General features: G+C 35.2%; 1 protein-coding gene across 9 annotated transcripts in view; it reads right to left on the bottom strand.

Annotated features, from left to right (window-relative positions):
- Nucleotides 1-10,530: 10,530 nt before the first annotated feature.
- Nucleotides 10,531-21,106, bottom strand: part of PCDH7 (protocadherin 7) — a 417,735-nt gene continuing 407,159 nt past the window's right edge. For 6 of the 9 annotated variants that reach the window (XM_045881344.3, XM_045881346.3, XM_054508971.2 and 3 more), the window contains one exon: nucleotides 10,531-14,893. In XM_045881344.3, coding sequence (XP_045737300.1) covers nucleotides 14,517-14,893 — 377 coding nt within the window. In that variant the 3' untranslated portion in view covers nucleotides 10,531-14,516. The remainder of the gene's footprint in view (nucleotides 14,894-21,106) is intronic. The other 3 variants (XM_045881350.3, XM_054508974.2, XM_045881356.3) reach the window with 2 other exon arrangements.

Below are 21,106 nucleotides of genomic sequence, written 5' to 3'. Positions count from 1 at the left end.
TCACTCATGATTCTAAGGACAGATATTATGATCCACTTTTTTTTTGATCTTTGCATTTCTACAAATCACAGTACCTTTTCCTGAACAATGAATAAAGATACCTATTAATCAGCAATCAGTCACTCAAAATTAGTGATTAGCGAATGTTGAAACTGTTGAAATATGCTGAATGATTTAGCAGGAAATGTGCTCAGTTACTTCCAAGAATATTATTCCATAACGACATGTAATGTCATTCTTGAAAACCTTTAGTATTGGAACATAATTTTCCCTATTAAAGAGAGACCTCAAAAGCAAAGACAAGACATGAAGGTGTTTTACAAATCTTGGGAGTCTTGGGATTTTATCAATCTTGGGAGTCTTAAGTGGCGCTATTCTCTCGTCATTTGTGTAACAGGAAATCTGGGGAAGCTGCAGAAAAACCTTTAAATTCTCTATCTCTATCTCCATCTTCAACTCTATCCCCATCCCTGTCTCTATGTAGCAATATCCATAGGATGGGGCCATAAGTAAATGCAAGAAGCAAAGATTCCAGCAAGGAAGTGAGGAAAAAAAAAATCCTCATGGGTTTTTATTTATTTATTTAAAAAAAAGCTCCTCTGGATTCAAGAAAGAAAATGGGCAAATGTCTCTCATCAATAAATCAATTCATTCTTCTGCTGTGAGGAAGAGTGGGATGTGGGACAAAAAGCCAGGAATATTTTTATGAAACTCTCTTCTGTAGGAAATGACGAATGAAGAAATTTTATTTATCTCTCAAATTAGAGTTTCAAGGAACAGAGAGATGATTTTGAGCTGGAGAGTCAGAGAAAGTGATAGGGAATCTAAGCCTGATCTACACATTGTACCATGCGCAGGATTTGGACAGTTTGGGGAAGCACATCTTTGGGGATTGGGAAAATGACCTAGAAACTGAACTATATAAGGCAAGTTCTGGAATATTGAATACACCTAAATGTGGCGCACAGTAGCCATGAGGAGTCTGGGACAGATACAACTGGGAAGGTGGAAAGATAAAGTGGTATGAATAGAACACTGAGAATATGCATCTGTTTTCTGTGTTTTCAAGTATTTGGTTTTCTCTTCAATGTCATTAAGGACACACTGTAGGCATTAGGGTTAAAATGTTCAATAAAAGGCAGGTGGTAGGTAAACTCTTACAGGGCTCTTTAGAAACAACTCTGGTGCTCTAGGATCCAGACATTATGGAATAACCTTTAGGGCACCAAAATCAGAATCGATAAATCCAAACTAATTTCTGTCCTTGGGTCACCTCTGAATTGGAGAGAGGGTCAAATTGGCTCCCAGATGAGTCACCTATCCAACATGTGGCCACAGGAAAATGGAGAACCTTAACTGCAGGCAACTGGCAAAGGAAAACTGAGCTGACTTTAATAAAATAAGTTAGAAGGAATGCTTGATTGATGAGAAGAGCAGCTATCCACCATTGTTGATATAGCAAAATAATGTGAAAGAAAGATTAACTCATATACAGTGTGGGTGTAAAAAATGGAACTGAAGTAGGGCACTTGCGAGACTGCTGCAATGTGGGATGGAGGGACTCCTGTCCCTCCCATTGTGCTCTGAGCATACTGAACACACAGGTACAATCTCTAATTTCTCTATTTTCCTACCTTTAGCTGTTAGCGTTGCTATTTCCTATGCTTGGAATATTTATTTTCTTCTTATTGCCTGTTTAACTGCTCTTAATATTTCCATGTTAACCTTTATAAACCTTCTTTATCAGCCTCCCCAGGTGCCTCAGCCAGACCATTTTTGTTTTTTGTTTATGTCCTAAGACCCACATGCCTTTTTCTCCTGTGGTATTTATAATTGCATTTAGTATTACCAGTGTTCCAAGTAACATCTTTCTTGAATGCATGGAGCATATCTTATTCGACTGTGCATCTTCAGTATCAAGCATAGTGGCAAATATCTCTTGAACTATATATATATATATATATATATATATATATATATATATATATATATATATATATTTGTTGAAATATATATATTATATATAATATGATGCCTGTAGCCTCCTTCTGCTACTAAAAGCAGCAGTTTTAGGGATTTCCTTTTGGTTAAGTTAGGTCACATTTTGTTTCATCTCACCCTGGGCTCAACAGATTGCAGCAGGATGACCTAAAAGCAGCCAGTAAGATGACCAACAGCCTATGAGCTTAATCCTTTTATCTACCTCAGTCAGACCATAACAGAACTGAGACCAAAGAATGTTAATTGAATTCATGTTTAAATACCCACATGTGGCTAGTGGCTACCATATTGGGCAGAGCTTGTCTAGTAAGTAGCACTGCTGGTCACAACAGCAGGAATGGCAGTGGAGACAGAGATGGACCAAGTCCTGTGGCCAGGACGAGATGAAGAGATTGATGGCATTCAGGAGGTGAAGAGACACTGGTTGGTATAATGAATAACCATCCAGTTCCTTGATGGACAGTGCTTCAGCTGCTGAGTTAGACCCTGAACTTTTTTCTCACAACCACTGAAACAACTTTTAAATGTCTCAGTTCTTTGAAACATAAGGGCCCTTCATAACACAATTATTTAGTCATAAAATACTCAGTGTTTTGTTTTGTTGTGTTTTTTTAGGAAGGGAGACAGCAAACTTTTGAGGATTCATCCCCTTCTTACCACCATCCCCATTATGCTTACCCCCTGCCCTTTCACTCACCACTCCCAAACACCCTCATATCCACTTCTTTTTTTATTTCCCCATCCTGAACCTCTTTCAATTCTTCAAATCTTCATACTTTCTCAGACCCCTCTGGCCTTTAGACACAGTTATCTTTGCCTGAAAACTTCATCCTCATTCCTAACCGTGGATGCCTCTTTGAGTCGCTATTCCTACTGCAAAAGTTTAATATGGATGTCCCACAAGTTATCCTAAACAACTTCTATTTTCTCATCATTAAATATACCAAGTACCAAGTGCTGTGTGGCTCTTAGCAGTCACAATGCATCTTTCCTCTGGGTGGCTCCCGCCTATATTATATAACTCTGTAAGAGAAGGGACCATTCATATCTTGCTCACCACTATACCCCAGATATTTAGCATCATGTTTGATATGCCTCATATATTTCTGTTAATAAATTACATCTACATTTCCTGGAGGAAATACACAATGTTAAACAGCATAGGGGGTAGAACGATGTATGTGTAACTTTTTGCAAGAAAATGATACATTTTCAGAAATTTTGTTCTGAATTTATTAAATTATTCTTATGTATTTGAAAATAAGGAGAAACAACTTTGAAAGCCAGAATGGCAATGATCACTTTTCTTTAAGGATTTATTTAATTTTTTTTTTCAGAGGGTGGGGAGGGGAGGGGAGAGGGAGAAAGAAACTTAAGTGGACTCTACACTAAGCATGGAGCCCCACTTGGGGCTCAACCTCATGACCTTGAGATCACGACCTGAGCCAAAACCAAGAGTCCGATGCTTAACCAACTGGGCCATCCAGGCGCTCCTGCAATGATCAGTTTAATAGATGACTTTTCCACAAAGTTGTTTACCTGAACAACTAGAGAAGACTGAGAAGTGGCATCACGTCTTTCAGAAGCTGTGTTGGAGATACACTTTCTGATTTGAATCTTAGCCTAGAGACTACACTGTGCCTGACAGAGTTGTAACCAAGACTTGCATACTGGTTAAAACTGAATCAAATTACAGCTAAAAAAAATAAATTTAGAGCTAATGGAACATCTAGACATTCCTAGATTGAAGTTGACCATGCTGTGAGTAAAATAAATATGTTCCATCAGATTCCTCTATGATGGTTATTTGTGGAAGGAGTCATACCTCTGGGAGTTCTTTGCCATGATGCTGTGGGGAAGCAAGTATGCAGAGATCAAGGCCTTTTTTCCATGAGTCCGATGAAAACAAGCAATGCAAATGCCATTTCCAAATTACTTCTGGCAATCTGGCTCCAAACCACTATCCTAAATCATTGCTTCATATTTGTAACACAGGTTGAAACTGAACCTCAGTATATCCTTCTGTTTACACGAATCTTCCTGCCCTTCATAAAATATAAATTGGTGCTTTCATCTCCAATGAAACACCAAAGCGATGTATGATACTTTGTCAGTGTTGGATCGGATTACAATGGAGTGAAGATTATTTTTCCACCTGTGACACTGTCATTATAATCATCCGACTTACATTTATAGTCAAGTGGGAGTGTTTCTCTGATGACTGAGAGCCTTTAAACCTGAGGATAACAAAATGCTGTCTGTGAAGTACATATATATCCTAACCAGAGAGAAAAATCAAATCATCTGTTATACTATTTGTTTTCATCTAATAAAAGATGGAGAAAAACAGAAAAAATAAGCCTGGAGTATGCTAGACAATTTAAGGAAAGATGTCAACAGGCGGTATACTAAACATCTCTCTAAGAATTCCAGTAATTGACATAGCAGGAGCATAGCTTAAGTATTACCAAAGAAATGGCTCACTGAAGGATGAGTTTCTTTGGATAAGAGCTATATTACGCATCCTGTTCATCTTCTTTGCCAATAACATCTATAACCTTGAAGCAAGTTTTCCAATATAGTAGCATTCTCAACTGCCCTTTTTATTTCTCAAACCATGTATGGAATGATCGTACCTGTCCTATATGACTGAGAATTTATCTTTTCTTCTATTCACTTGTGTTCCCAGATTATTTTAGTCAATGAGAATGTTCATTGTTTCTTATACCAGACATGATTTTTATAGTTGTTTTTTCAGTAGCTTCATTTCCAGAGGTTTAACACAATCAACTACCCCTGACAACTATACAGTCGAAATTTACCAATATTCCCAGTTGGAAGCCTCAGAGACAGTCATATTGGATAACTCATATTGAAATAATCTAACTTACATACTGAAGCACCCATCCATGTTTTCTATGTTGATTAAATACTAGATAATAAGTTCACTGTTGTCCTATTTTTTTCCTGTGTGGTTATATATTACTTTCTTCAAAATATAAATTTCACATTTAATTTACAGGCTTAGCAGAGTTCATGTTTAGGCCTTATATGAAGACGATTTCCTTCACACTAGTTTGGTAACAACAAACTCCGAAGGTATGTAGCATATCATATTTACTTTACTGGGATAGGAAATAACTAATGTCATATGTCACAGTGTAATGATAATCTAACTTTTTTTAAATACAACTTTCTTTGGGGGCAGATAAAAAGTGTCCAATCTTTTATTTATTTTAAAGATTTTATTTATTTATTTGAGAAGAGAGAGAGAGAGATGGACAGAGAGAGAGAACAAGTAGGGGGAGAGGCAAAGGGAGAGGGAGAAGCAAACTCCCCGCTAAGCAGGGAGCCCGTTGCAGGGCTCGATCCCAGGACACCGAGATCATAACCTGAGCCGAAATCAGGAGTCAGCTGCTTAATTGACTGAGCCATCCAGGTGCCCCTGTCCAATCTTTTAAATCTTTTAAAGTTAAATTGTTTCTTTTATTACTCTTAAATTTATTCACTCAACTGCCCATAATTTTAGAATACTTCAAAATGTTCACTTTTTTATATTGTTAATGTAAGACCTGGTCAAGTGTACAATTTGGAAAACGTAAAAGAGGACAAAAAAGTCACCCCATCTCAAGTATTCTAATACATTTGTCACAGTATTTCTTCTTTTTATTTTGTGCATATTAGATTCTAAATATGAAACTTTATACTATTTTTTATTAAACATAATATAATGAGCTCTTATCTGTGGCATTTAAGTGGAAGTATGGTTAAAGATTTTGATCCAATGGAAAAAGGCAAATCTCCTACCTCTAAACCAAACTGGGAACTTCCAGAGTAAGACACACTTTTTAAATTTTTTATGAAGTGGACGATGATGATTCCTGCATTGAGAAGATTTTGAGCACTTTTCAGGTTGACTGAGGACTTTATACACATCGACCTGCATTTCTTACGAAGTCTATCTTTTGTGATCTAGGGATGAGATTTTTACATTGCTGGTCAATGAGCAGGAATAATACTGATAATTAGGGTAACCACATAATCTAACATGTGAGGGTGATTATTAGTGACTTTACTGGACAAAGACATGAACCAGGGTTGTCCTGGTCAAACAGGGACATACTTAGCTAAGGTATAAGAAGAGGAATTTTAGTGATGGGTTCTCAGATATTAGTATCAATTGAAGAAGTTTTTCCTGTATAACAGGGTCAGCAAACTATAATTCATATCCAGCCCACTGTTTGCTTTTGTATATCTCCTCAGTTAAGAATAATATTTATGTATTTAAATGATTGAAAAAAAAATCTGGAAATTTATTTTCCTTCTCAGCATATAAAAACCTACACAATATCTTTGATTTTACTTCTTGAATTGCAAAACCTAAAATATTTGCCATCTAGCCCTTTAGAGAAAAAGTTTGCCAACTTTGTATATGTTTATATCTTCTACTCTAATCATTCATATTGTTTAATACTTTGCTTCTCATCCAAATTTCTGAATTGGTGTTTTTCACAACTGAGTAAGATATAGACTCTTGTAAAGAAAAAGAAAAAAAAAAAAAAAGGTCCCTTTGGACTCCAGAGAATGTAATTGTTCCCATAATACGGATAAATATTGACTTACAAAGTAAACATTTTATTCTGTTAAATTCAGCTTCAGTTGAGAATTATCACTGAAAACTATTTGTGCTGAAAGATTACTTTGAACCTCATTTGGTAAAACTCAAATCTTTAAAAAATTATCATAGAATACCTGGATCTCTAAAACTCTGCAGTCTCTCAGTGAATCATAAACTCTAGTTTAAGAAATACTAATCAAGTATATTCTAGCAGAACTGTAGGGTCTGGAAAAACATTCAAATAATTGTTTTGTTCTGAAAGGCAGGGTATTAAGGGATGCCTGGGTGGCTCAGTCAGTTTATGGACTGCCTTTGCCTTCAGGTCAGGATCCCAGGATCCTGGGATTAAGTCCCCCATCAGGCTCCTTGCTCAGCAGGCAGCCTGCTTGTCCCTCTGCCCGCCTCTCCCCAGCTTGTGCTCTCTCTCTCTGATAAACAAATAAATAAAACCTTAAAAAAACAAAACAAAACAAAACAAAAGGAAAAAAAACAGGCAGGTGTTAAAACTAAGTAAGTGACCTGGCCATCTTCTTATTTTATTTCTTTTTTTTTTCTACTTATTTTTTTGCCCTCCCTTCCTTTCCATAAAGGTATTATAAGATATTTAAATACACAGTCAAATTTTTATAACAATCCATAAAACTGCAATAAAAATGTTCTGTGTAACATTCTATAAAACACACTTAGAAAAAAAAACCCCTGACATTATCCAGTCAACTTACTACTAATTTTACTAAGGCTGGGATATTGTAATGTACTTTCAATTAAATTACCAAAATAAAGCATCTTGGTTTTTATCTCTTGCTTTAGATTGCTTATTCAGGTGTTTCTTTAGTGAACTCTTTTTTTTAATTAGGCACATTGATTAACATTTTTATTTTTCAAAACCCATATTAATCTCTAAGACTATATCTGACATTTATTTGTTGACCTCATGCATCTTTCTTATGACCTTTCTGGTGATGGATCATTTGAATCATAACTTTTAATGGAAAAAAATAAAACTGAACATCACGAGTAGACTATAATTTTTGTTTACCATCACCTGAGAGTGTTGGGGGCAAATTTTACATTTATGAACGATTAAGCATCTTCTACATCTTCCCACAGGAGTTTCAATAAATAGACAAAATTATATCTGTGTGGGTCATACATATTAAATTCAACCAATAAATAAAATTTCCATTTAACAACAGCACAACAGGAAAAAATAAAGTTAGTGTTAAAGGAGAACATAAATGTTTAGTATTCCACATTTTACATTCATATCTTTTCCTCACTCCCTGCAGCTTGGAAAATTTATATTATCTTTGTTAATCACCTTCCTCCATGCAGTTTATAAACAAGTATTAGAATAGGGATAAAGATAAGAGAAAATAAACAAATATAAGTTCAGTCCCTATTCACTGGGCCTTCTAAGAGCTCAAGTAGTGATATTGTAAATTTCCATTAAAATAAAGCTGATTGGGTTGCAAATCCTCTAGTCCTTGGTTAGCTACCTAACATCCAACCACCTCCAGGGGAAATTAGGTTTACTTTCGGAAAGGGGAGAAACACAGAGTAAATAACTTAAAGTATGTCAAAGAGCTTTGAGGTGGGGACACAGAAAAAAAGATTAAATATAAAAATGGAAAAGGAACAAGACAAAAACTCAATAAATGAATTTATTTGTGAAATCAGCCTGTTGAAACCAAAGTAAATTTGGGAATTCTATAATTATCTGATCAATTTTGATAGTGCTGTCAGTTTTGATCATTCAAATCCCAACACCTAGATTATTTATCCAGCAAATGTCCATCAAAACCTCATGGCCTGAGGTGCCTGGGTGGCTCAGTCGTTAAGTGTCTGCCTTCGGCTCAGGTCTTGATCCCGGGGTGCTGGGATCAAGCCCCGCATTGGGCTCCCTGCTCTGCGGGAAGCCTGCTTCTCCCTCTCTCACTCCCCCTGCTTGTGTTCCCTCTCTCACTGTGTCTCTCTCTGTCAAATAAATAAATAAAATCTTAAAACAACAACAACAACAACCTCATGGCCTGATAGGTTAGACCAGGGGTATTCAGCAGGAAGAAATTAGGCTATGCTGTTTTCAAGATTTACAATTTGCTGTCAGAAATCCCATACAAATTACAGTTACTGCCAGGGTATGTTGTGCAATGTCAAATGAAGATAATTACCTGCCAATCTGCATAATTAGTGCCCCCATCCCCCTAATTCCCACTTTACGAATGCCTATTTTATTCGGGTAAATAAGGAGAATTCTTTTCCTTGTCACTCTGCTAAATCATGCAAAATATTTTGATTGGTACATAAGCTAGCAGGGGGGAAATGTTAATATTGGCAGAACTTTATGTTTTTATTCAATCTGAGAACAATTCAATAAAAGTAAAACCCTTTATACATGGCTCATCTAATAGTTTTTTCACCTATTGCAGGTATTATGGGAATTTTGTGATGAATCTTATAAAACATTTGTGAACCATAATGTGTGCTATAAATGTAAGATACTGTTGTGCTAAGTCAAGCTTCTAAGTAACTAAATGAAACTCTTCCAACAAATCAGAAATGGTAGAATAATGGAGACCTAAGCCTTGGAAGGAATGCACACAACTTTTGTTGGCCTTCTTCAGGTCTACTTTCTTTCTAAATGTATCACTGTGTTTTTACATGTTTGAGGTTTTTAAAATAATATATTTTTAACCTAAGAATGCAATTTTAGGGTAAAGAGAAATATATATTTGTCGAATCTAAATAGAAAATTTAAAACAAGAATATGCAGTGATTTCATTTTATGTACCGTTCCACTGACTTACGTACTGATGTTCAGTTCTCACCATTAGAAATTCAGAAAGCCAAATGAATGCACGTATCATTTGTTCACCTCATTACAACTTGCAGCAGACTTTCTCACCATACTTCACTCTTAACTTCCTTTTTCAGAGAAGGAAGGCTGCCAGCCACTATCAATTTACAAAGTTATCTTTGATTTAAGAAAGAACATGTCATTCTATATAAAGTACATTGGATTTTATCCAAGAGAGAGAAAAAAAATGGTAGAGAAACTTCCATGCAAGGATCTTGAGAATGCCTAATTTCCTACATAGGTAGAGGTTAGCAGTACTGTTGTGAGATGGGCCAAAAACTCCCTAGAATCTATTTGTATATGTAGAAAGTATTTTCTTTCTCTTTTAAGTCTCTGAGTTGGATTAAAGAAGAGAATTTACCTGTTTGAATAGATACTATTAAATCAATAAAGAAGATAGCCATTATAATTACGAGTATAATCTGGTAACAGTAAACAGAATAGCCATATATATATATATACACATATATATTTGTATATATATATGCTGGTTGTTGGAAAAAATATTAAAGCAGAGAAAGCTTAACTAAAGAAAAAAATGAGCACAGTAAAAATTCTATTTTTTGCTTCAAATTTTTTTCTCTACATCTCACATGATATAAGGCTTTTTTTTCATCTCTAATGTTTTTGTAGTCACTACTTTAGATTAAAACCAAACATGTCCTTAACAGAGATACATTTTGACTTAGAATTAGTTTTACCTTAAACGTGAAATTTCTCTAGATAACACCGGAAAAAAATCAATCCTTATATTAATGATGAGAAGTTCCTCTACTGCCCACTTAACATGTAAAAGCCAGCTAGGTAACTGTCTTAGGAATTATTTGGATGAAACTGGAAGATCCAAGTTCTACTCTGTTATAAAGCAAAGTAAAATGACAGTTATGCATGGTGTCCTCTAAATCAACAATTACTGTAGCATTATCTTCTTTACTCCATCTTAACTTAGCAGAAATCAAACGATTTTAAATCAAACTGGTACATGCATCCATTCACTTCTCGTTCAATCAAAACGGAATTACCTGTCAACAGAGAAGTACGCTTACAAGTGTGAAACCATTTGACCATGTTATATTTTAATTTGCAGAGACAAAATTGACAAGCACTTTATTTACATAAAACTGTACAAAAGCAAATTAAATTATGTAAAGTATTTCATAAATAGTTGGACGAGTGTTTAATACATTTCGCCATGTTCAGCATAGTTGCGTGCATAGTGACTCATAATAAACGATGATAAATTGTTCTCTGCTTCACTATCAACATCCAAGTAGCAGAACAATAGTCAATGATTAACATTACAAACAGATCATACCACACTGAATGCAAGTGCTTTAAAATGTAGGAAAAGTTGTCTGAAAGTAAACCCTAGTAGCTGAAAGAATGAGGTTTTCCTCCAGATGTTAGATTTACTCTACCTGGGTCACAACTGACCAGCTTTAGAATATTCTTGATCATCTTCACTGTTTTTGTTTTTTTTTTCCCCCTAAGGACACATTGTATATTTATCATGGATACAATATCCCTAAAATTACTTGGGTCTTCAGATTTCTCAGGCCTGGGTTTAGGATGGCTTTATTCTTGGAGGTTTCTTCTGGTCTGTGTGTTATTTTATTTTCCTATAAGAGAGCTTCCTAGGGTAGCCTTTCAGCCAGACATCTTCAGTACCATCTTAGTTTCTCTTCCCATAAAAATAATGCCTCCCTTGTTTTCTGAAACTCAGGCAACAGGCCAGTCAGAAACCATACAGAAATGATATCTGGAGGTTCAGAATGAGCATTAGATTTTAGACTGAAACTACAGACGTACACATAAATTTTAATACACATAAATTTATATAGTTATTAATTTATAAATGTGTCCTAATGTATAACGCATGCAAAGTTCACTTGGGAGTCTTGTGTACAGAAAACAAGTATGGTTTATATACTGTACAACCAAAATGAAACAGCAGCTAGAAGAAAAATAACAACAAAAAGGAAATAAAGAATAGAAATTTGAAATCAATATTTGACCTTGCAAAATGGACTGATTTCACCCCTGATAATCTCTCTCTGTGTTACTATTACAATAAATGCTTTAGCCTTCTAGTCAGAATTAAGCAGTCCATGTTAATGCCTTAGTTTTGTTTTATGAATGAACGATATTTAAGACTGGTCCATTATCTGAGTTTGTCAGAAGGCAAATTTTTAATATATTATTTATTATTTTCAGAAAATAAACATGGGTAAATATACAGGATCAAAAAAGTTGGGAATAGCCCATTTTCCCTCATTGTCCAAACCCAACAACCGTTTTTTTACCATAACAACAGGTATAAAAGGCACAGTTGCTTGTTTTGCATTCACTCATTTATTTATTTTTTTTGTTTCTTTTTATTGATTTTTTTCAAAAGCACTCTATATATGGAGTGGCACTGGATTTAGCCTATTCAAAATAAAAGTCATACAAACACAAAATATATTTCTGTGTCATGCCAGCTCATTATATAATAAACATGTTATGAGAGCTAATTCTACTAGAATTACTGAGAATACTTACAGTACACTGAATTTTATTCTTTCACACCCATTTTAGTTCTAAAGAAAGGCTCATGAGTTAAATGACAATGACATGGCTGTCTTGAATGTGGTGCAAACGTCATTGAGGAATGTGGATCCAATTAATCCAAAGGTCCAGTATGACCCGTATTAGCTTTATAGACAACGGAAGGGTTTTAAGATAGAGTGAAATGAACTATCTAATGGTTTCAAGTGTCTCATGAAAGAAAGAAAATAAATGCATTAAAAAAAGTTTATTGAACACCTGTGTTATGCAATTGAGTATTTGCTTTGAAACGTGCAAGAAAAAATATGTATACATTTCATAAGTATCTTTAGAAGCATTTTGCCTTAATAGGTACTTACAGATTATACAAGGCAGAACTGCTTTAATGCAGTTTTCCTAACAAAGTACTAGAATTGCATCTTTCCATCATGTAAATAATAATCAAACATAAACATGTTCAATTATTGGTATTTTAGTCCAATGTTTTTGTTTCAATTACATATCTTCTTTCATCCTATTATACATAAACTAACATCAAAATCAAAACTCCATTTAAGAAAGAGCAGAAGGAAATGACCCCAAAAGAGTAGCCCACCAAACAGAGAAGTGGTTTTCAAAGATAAACATTTTGATGACCTATAGTGAGTTCACAACCTCTAGTCCAGGCTGCTTCACCTTATATACTAAGAAATTCTGTAAAGAATAAAACTATCCAAAGCTACATTATTTCTACAGTTTGCTAGAGAGCCATCAGGCTATGTCCTAACCAGGTTGCAAACATTCAGTGTTGGGAACATTTGCTCTTTTCACCTGTTATCCCCTATTCTGTCCCTGGATTGTCACTTCTGTCTGAATGTCCCAGCTCATAATTTCTAATTATGTTAAATCATCCTCTATAGAACAAATGACCCAAAGTCTGCATATTCTGTGGGGTTTTTTTTCACTGAAAAAATTGCATATTTTTCCACTTTGAGATGTACATACAAGGAGACATATCACTGCCCAGAACTCATTTCTTTCATCTTCCGTCTGGATTTGTTTTAAGACATACCCAATCATGTTCAGAATCACATTAGTGACAAATCAATTAGGGTGTCACCTTGTTTCAATGTTGTGAGTCTTAAAATAGTGCTATATTGCACAGGATTCAAAATTAATGCACTTGTGTTATATGAAAGAGTGCCTTAAACACATAAAAAATACAATTGGTAATTTGAGACGTAAATAATAAGACCAGTAAGCATCACCTGGATACTAAAATGATAATAGTGATTTTAACTTAAAAGACTATATACCAACATATCCTTCTTTCCCTACCTACCCACAAATATGGTTTTTACAAGTGGAATCTTCCCTGATAATAGTTTTTGAAACTAAACTTGAACCTTAACTAATTGCCTACTGTAATACCAAAAATACATCACTTTAGTTTTTCGTTTTCTGAGCTTTCAAAGAAAACCCATTTTAAAAGAGAATGCATGTTTTCAGGTATAGAGACAATGTAAAAGAAGCTAGTGTTTGAGTATTTCTGTGTGTGCATGGGTTCAGTTGCTTTCATTGCTTAATGGATTTCCACGTCAAGACCAAATCTGCTTCATGATATCCCTGATCTGCCGTGTGATCTTTGGCCTTTTAATGACACAATTGTTCCAGTTAGTTGATAACAGTGGTGCTGTTCTGAAAAATATATATATATATATATAATTTTTACAAGTTATAATTAGTGTAATTGATATATGTGGTCAAGATTGTGTGTATACTAAGAATATTCGATGAATGTATGGGATTGAAGTGGATACCCCTGACTTGAAAATAACTCTGTATAAGCCAGTTTGGGACTGCAATCTCTAACTGGGTATTGTCTAGCTGTCAGTCTTTGTTAGAATTTTAAAGCTGTGAGATTCTCAATATTCTTCTTATAGAGTCCACCTTAATAAGAACTGTACCTTTACAGGAACTCTATCATTATGGGGGGATTGCCTTTCATGGTGATTAATCATATTCTGATGGTATGTCTGAAATACATTTTACCTGATCTGTTCTTTGTTTGTTTTTCGGTTTTTTGCTTTTTGTGGTGTTTTTTTGACCAACCGGATGGCATTCTAACTAAATCAAAGTGACTAAATCATGCTTCAGCTTAGGGATAATGAGGGTGTGTTGTGTTCTGTTAATCAGGCTTGTTACCATGAAAGAAACTTGCAACCAATTTTTTTTTTTTTTTCCTCCTTGGAGGGGGATGGGGAAGAGGAATAGCGGGTGTTGGGAATAATCAGTGAGGGGGTTAGACATGCAAGTAACAAGGATGGTTTCTACATTATACATTACAATCAGGCTAACAGTATCACTAAAGGCCTGATCTGGAGGCAGAAGTGGCAGGCAAAGCTTTGTCTCTTTGGTAGCCCCCTCTTTTTGATTACACGGTTTTTGTAAGGTTTTTTGCCCCTTATTCTCCTTCTCATACATGAAAAGAACTTTGCTGTTCTTCTTTATAGCCTACAGGTAAACTTCTCTTCTAGTGAGAGTATTGACAGGAGATGGCTTGTATTCCCCTGTTTTTGTAAGGGGAATATCCTCAGGGTTGGCTTCCTCATTTTTGCTGAAACTAGCTGCACTGAAGGTCTCATAGGACGAGGTCAACTTTTTGTTCAGGAGGTTTCTGTTGCGGTCACCCATGATGGCGGCCTCACCATTGGCCAGCTTTTCCTGGCTTCCTCGTTCATCAACAGGCATGAAAGTGGAGAGTTTGGGCTGGCTCTTCTTCCTCTCTGGAGAAGTGCGGACCGGCATCCAGCAGGAGTCTGAGTGGCCATATTCATCACACTCACGGGTACACTTCCCAGTCAGGGCTACATCTGGAAGAGGTCTTGAATCTGAAATTCAAGGAGAAGGCGATGTTATAGTTGGACATTCTGCAACAGGCTTTCCTTATTTGCATGAAATTGGAAGGGGGAGATACATATATTATTTATCATATTATTTTCCTTTTTTGTAAACCCCATAGTTCATCATTCTCATAGAACAGTTTTTATTTCATATCCATTAAAGATAAGGTTTTGCAAAAACATCGAATATTATGGAAAGAGAAGAATGAGCAAACTAATAAATTTAAGCATGTAGAAGACAGGTACATATGCATTTGTTACAGGACAGGGACGTGTGTATATTCTCAAGTGAAATAAAACGCATATGTATATTTGTCTGGGTATAAATTTTTCCACATGCATAAGAAAAGTTATTAAATCCAAATAGATAATTTTCTGTATTTATAAATTATCCCAGAAATCGTGTACTTTTGCCAATTGGATTCCTTCCTGCTTATACATTATTCATGGATGCAAATATGCAAAACCTTATATTTAAAATACATTCTAAAACATCAGGGTGACTCAGAAGTAGAACCTAAATTGACAGCACATCATGTGGTAAAAAGTAAAAAAAGCAAAGTACAAGTAGGTTACGGGTATGAACATACTAGCAATATCATCACCTACCCCACCCTAGCCCACGCCCACCTCCCACCCACCATGCCAAATGACCTAATATGTGCTGTAAGATAATCCCTTAAATGTTCACCTAGAAATACATTTGCCAGTGTGTTTGCTGAATAGAAATATTACGTGAAATGCAGTGCATTGGGTAAATGCAGTCAAGCTCCTGAAGTTTTGATGAAATAGCATGTGGTCCTAATTAATGTTGCTGCCTAGTGGAATGGGAAAAGTCTTCTATTACTATAAAGCTAAGTCATATCTAGACAGCTCTTAGGGATCAGGATTAGAGATGGAAATTAAAAATTACCTGTATTTGTAAGTAAAGTTGTTAATATGTGTCTGTCTTTGGAGAACAAGTATGTATCTTCTTGTTATTAAAGATTTTTTTTAATAGACTTTGTTTTTATTTGAAAAAGAGAAAGAAAAAACAAAAACAAAAACAAAACAAAACCCGGTCCTCCTCAACAGATTCTAAAAGAATAACCTCTAGGGTTTTATTTAATATATTTTGTAGTTTATTTTATTGCCAAACAAAAGAACATAATATGACTGGGCTCCAATTTATATCATATGGCATCACTTTTTTTTTTTTTTTTTACAAGGCTTTGGACTTAAAAGACAGACAGATTTTAACCTCTGCAAATATAGTCACAACAATGTAAACAGTGAGATTTGCCTATACATGATCTTGGGTAGATTTGGTTTAAAATTAAAGAGGGGGTTATTTAAATGATCCTCCCAACATTTATGCCCTCTGCCTCTATTTGCACACACCATCCTCTGTACTTTAACATTACATTCCTATTTTGGCTATCATTTGTATTGGCTATTTCAGAAGTTTCACTCTGCCAAATCTCTCAAATGAAGGCAATCCGACGCACACCATTGTTTCCTGTTGTGATCGATAACTGAAATACTGACATTTGTCAGCCCATTGATTTTTGAACCACTATGGCCTGAGATTTTTATGCTGTGTGCTGAGAGCTCAATGAGGGAATTCCAGTGCTCTTCCCAGGAATCTGGAATGACTTTCCTCTTTCCCAAAGGTAAAATGCAAAGATAATTATTTATTGTCATTGTACATGCTGTGTTGCTATCTGACTTCTACATGGGAAGACCCTATTAATTTTATCATTAAAGAAAAAGCACTTTCTTATTCATTTTTTTTAATGCCAAATTCCCTCCATGTCTCTCAAATACACATTTTAGAAGAATTTAAAAAATCAAACTATTGGCAGATTTTATGAATGGTCTTTGTAATCTAGTTAGTTTAAATGAGCAAAATGTGAGTTCTTTTGAGAATATTTTCTATCTTGGGATACTTTGTTTATCTGAAGCTGACCTAAATGCCTTGAAAAGGAAAAACCCTTATAAAAATGCAAAGTGCAAGATCAGACCTATTTTACTCTAAACATTCCTTTTTTTCTTCATTCCTTTAACAAGTTCAAACTTTTCTTTTTCTCATGTGATAGTACCTATCAAAGACACAAGAAAATAATCAGGACTAAAGCTACCAAAACAGGGAAGATCTCTTTGAAAGTGGTTGTCATTCCCTGCAGAAATGACCCAGAATGTTCTCCAATCAGCTAAGTTTACTTACATCTCACACAATGTGTCAGTTTACTTACACAGTGATTTACAGATTCTCTGCTTTTCAGGGATTAATTTGTGTTTCCAGTTTCAAATGTGTAGCACTTTGCTTTTCTTTTGTTTGAGATGCATTTAGAGACAACTCAGAGAACTGTGTGATTATGCAAACTAGTCCTCTTACCTGTTGTTTTCCTTGTGTACCTGAACTCTCTGTAGCTCATAAGAAATTATATTTATTTAGATTGAGGCAATTTCTCATCAACTAGAAGGGAGAGGCTCTTCAGTTTCTTCCCTCAGCCTTTACTTCATAGTCTGGATTATTTCCTGCTGAAACTGATTTCCTCTTATTGCTTTTAACAAAAGGCAACTTGTCTTCTCTGCCATCAGGCACATGTGGGCTGCCACATCTCTATCCAAGAAGCATGACTTTTAATAAGGATCTCCCGTCATTTCCAAAGTCAAACACTTGATTGGGGACCACAGTGGAAGTTGACAAGCCTAATTGGCTGAGACACATTGCAGTTTGTCATCAGATTTAGAAAATAATCAAGAAAGGCTATAAGAGATTCATCACGAGCAATCAAAACTTCCAATCTTGATGACTCAAATGAATCCTCAAAAGAAATGCCAATGATTAACAAATGCAATTTGTATTATGTTGCAACTTATTAAGGGGAGGCATGTGTGGAATAGTGCTTTTCTGTGTTCTATATTTTCTTATTTTAATTATGCAAGGTTTTTTTTTTTAACACAAAAGTTACACGGGGTCTTAAATAATCATTAAAGACACTCCTTTCTCCCTTTCATAAAAAGACATACTCTTAAAATGTCCTATTTTGTGGTATTATAGAAGCAGACCTTAAACAACTGGTAACCTTCGAAATCTTTCAGTCTTTCACCAAGGATGTGGTTTTGATATCTAAGAACATTATTTCATGCTTTAGTTTAGTACTATTTCTTTTAAATTTGGACCTGAGTTAAGACGGAAAACAGCTCATCACTACTCTTGTGAGTTGGCATTGAGTAAATCAGTAAAAAGTAAAATATTCTATATCAAAATATAATGGTATTGTCTATCAGTTCCTTAGAGCCCTCCTCTGCACCCCCCGCTAATCACCTCAAACCTCTGGAAGACTGGATGCAGAAATGGTATTCATTAGATCCTATGGCCACTTTAGCATTACTCGTGAAGTTCTACTTATCCTATTTACTAGAGCCATTACATCCATTTAGAGAGTTACAGTCCTTTCTTAGACCTCAAGTTAATTTCCTTCTGAAAGTATGGTTTTAAGCCATCATAATAGCAAACAATTTTAGAACAATTTATAACACAGAAAGTGCTTTCCCACACTCATTGCCTTAACTTATCCTCTCAGCCACAGAGCAGGGAGGATGGCCACAGCCAGGGGTCCAGCCTGTGGGAGAGCTGAGGCCAAAGAATAAGTGTTTTGACTTTCACTTTAGTGTTTCTCATAACACTACAATGCTCCTTCTTAAAATGTAACAGCTGAGTAGTTAGAGGTCAATTACTGCTACTCACGCCCATAAGAAAAAGCTAGAATCTCCAAAGGAAGAGAAAAAGAAAAAGTGTTTGAGCAGCACAGGAAACAGATGCTGCCAAGTCACAAATTTTACTACTTAATGCCAACAATGGGGCAACCTCCCTACATTTCCTGATGTAGAGGAAATGATAACAAATTTAAGAATTCCACCTCTTTCTCTGAAAAGAAGCATATTTGCCCTTACTGGGCTCGGTGGATGAGTTGGTCCCAGGGAGATGCTGGTACAGTGACCTCAACAAGAAGCGACAGGCAGACAATAAGTGGAATCATTAGAAATAACAAGGAAAGCTCAGATTTATGCAGGCATTTAATGTTTCCAGAAGCTGTCCTATACATTTCAGAAACCATACAGGCATCTTTATTACAGAAGAGAACTGTATGGTTAAGACTCTTGAAGACAGCTCTGCACCAGTAAGGATTTTCACATGCTGAGTTATGTATTCTGCCAGAATCCTGGGACTTTACTCCAGGCCCTTGGCTTGGGGCTCAAGATACAAGGATATTTTCGTCTCCTAAGAGAAGGCATGAAAATGTTGCATTTAGTTTTAAAATATTTCCAATGAGGTTTTTTGTTTTTAAGCTCAGATATTTCATGCTATATGAGTAACTTGCTTATTTAACATACGAATTACTTAATTCTCTGATCATGTGATCAGTTGTTAGTCAATGTCTAGATGTTCACACCATTCCTACAATTTGTTCTTTAAATTCAAGCAATAGCATATTCTTAACATTACTTGAGAAAATTCTGCAATGAAAAATTGTGTTATTCTCTCCTTTTGGGGAGAAAAAAACACATACAGGCACCTTTTGCTTTTCTTTCTTTTTAAAGCATTTAATTTTCTTTTTATACTTCTTGACTTTCTGTTATACGAAGATTTCTTTTTCTAGAGGCGTGTCTAAATTCTGGCATAATTTGGTGGACAATGAAAAAGGTTTTACAGAAGGATGATCAAGAATAAAGAAAGACAATTGGTAATGGTTTTCCAACAAATATTTTAACATTACCTTTACTTTCCTAATCCAAATGAAAATATCTCTTTTACTCAAGTGATTAAAGTGCTTGATTTTAAAATAGCTGTCAGAAAATGATTTACTTTTGCCTTATATAACACAATTGAGAGCAAATAAATAAGCCCTTTACTGGAAAATTATTATTGAAGTCAATAAAGATTAGGTGTGAGGGGATGAAATCCAAAAGGCTATGCATATGGTGTTAGATCCCTGCCTTTTTGTCTGTTTGGGAAATTTGGGAAAACTAGAAAGGTAAGCATGGGACAGGGACAGGATAGGAATCACTGATGCAAACAAGCAGTTTGTAATTCTCTAAGTATCTGATTACTCTCTGGAAGAAGGGGAGGTTTATAGTTACATAAATGTCACCTAGGGCTACAACAAAGGGCTTAAGATTTCTAAACAGTGTTCTAATTTGTCTGAAGTCACTCGACCCAACCAAGTTAGAAAAGGATATAAGAATAGCCCATGCACCCAACCCTAGCTTCAGTCTTACCCATGCCACTCCTAAGCAAGTCCTGATGGGACAGTGAGTTTGTGAGAAGAACAGGATATTTGGAGTCTCAACATTGTTGAGTGTGATTCTGGGTGCATCATGTATAAGCTCTGTGACTTTGGATGAAATTTCTTGGATATAATTTCTCTGAGCCTCAAGATCCTCATGAGGGAGATAATAATATCTACTTCCTTATATGTTATAGGGATAAAAGAATTAATGTATATAATGTTTATTATGGATTGGCCTCTGGTGTGGTGTAGATATTCAGTAAAGAGTAGGTCATAGCCCCTGAAGACATTTAAGATATCTAGATAAAGATATCTATCTATCTTATCTCTGTAATCTTCCATAAGTGAAATGTGTATTATTTAGGGAAATAAGCTTAGGAGCTAGGCTCCTTGGATTCAAATCCTAATTTTGTCACTTAGTATGTAATTGTGAACGAGTTACTTGATTGATTTAAATTACCTCATCTGTATAACCAGTATAAGAAGAAATTAACCTCTTAGGATTATTGTGAGGATTACATGTATTAATATAGGTAAAGTATTTGTAATAATTCTTGACACACAATAGCCCTCAATAAATATTAGCTACTTCAGGTGCACCATTCCTCACCCACAACTGTGTCCTGAAAAAAGCTTTGAAAACTAACATATTTTTTTTCCCATAAATTTATACCCCTGACATTCAATACAATACTGTTCTTCACCTTTATCTTATGTAGTGTAAATATTTATGTTTTCCTATAGAAATAGTGTGTTTAATTAAGGTCACTCTCAGAGTCTTAGATTTTTAAAATAATATATGATACATGCATGATATTACCTTTTTTTTAACATATGAAGGACTCTGAATTTTGAGATATATTTGGCTGAAAGATTAACTTATTGTGGAATTAATACCAATCATCAATCAAAAGGGCATGTA

Source organism: Mirounga angustirostris, unplaced genomic scaffold (genome assembly GCF_029215605.1).
Source record: "Mirounga angustirostris isolate CCGP_5_RB_7025 unplaced genomic scaffold, mMirAng1.0.hap1 SCAF_2, whole genome shotgun sequence".
Lineage (NCBI taxonomy): Eukaryota > Metazoa > Chordata > Mammalia > Carnivora > Phocidae > Mirounga > Mirounga angustirostris.
The sequence above is the reverse complement of the archived record's forward strand: the minus strand, read 5'-3'. Positions and strand labels throughout refer to the sequence as shown.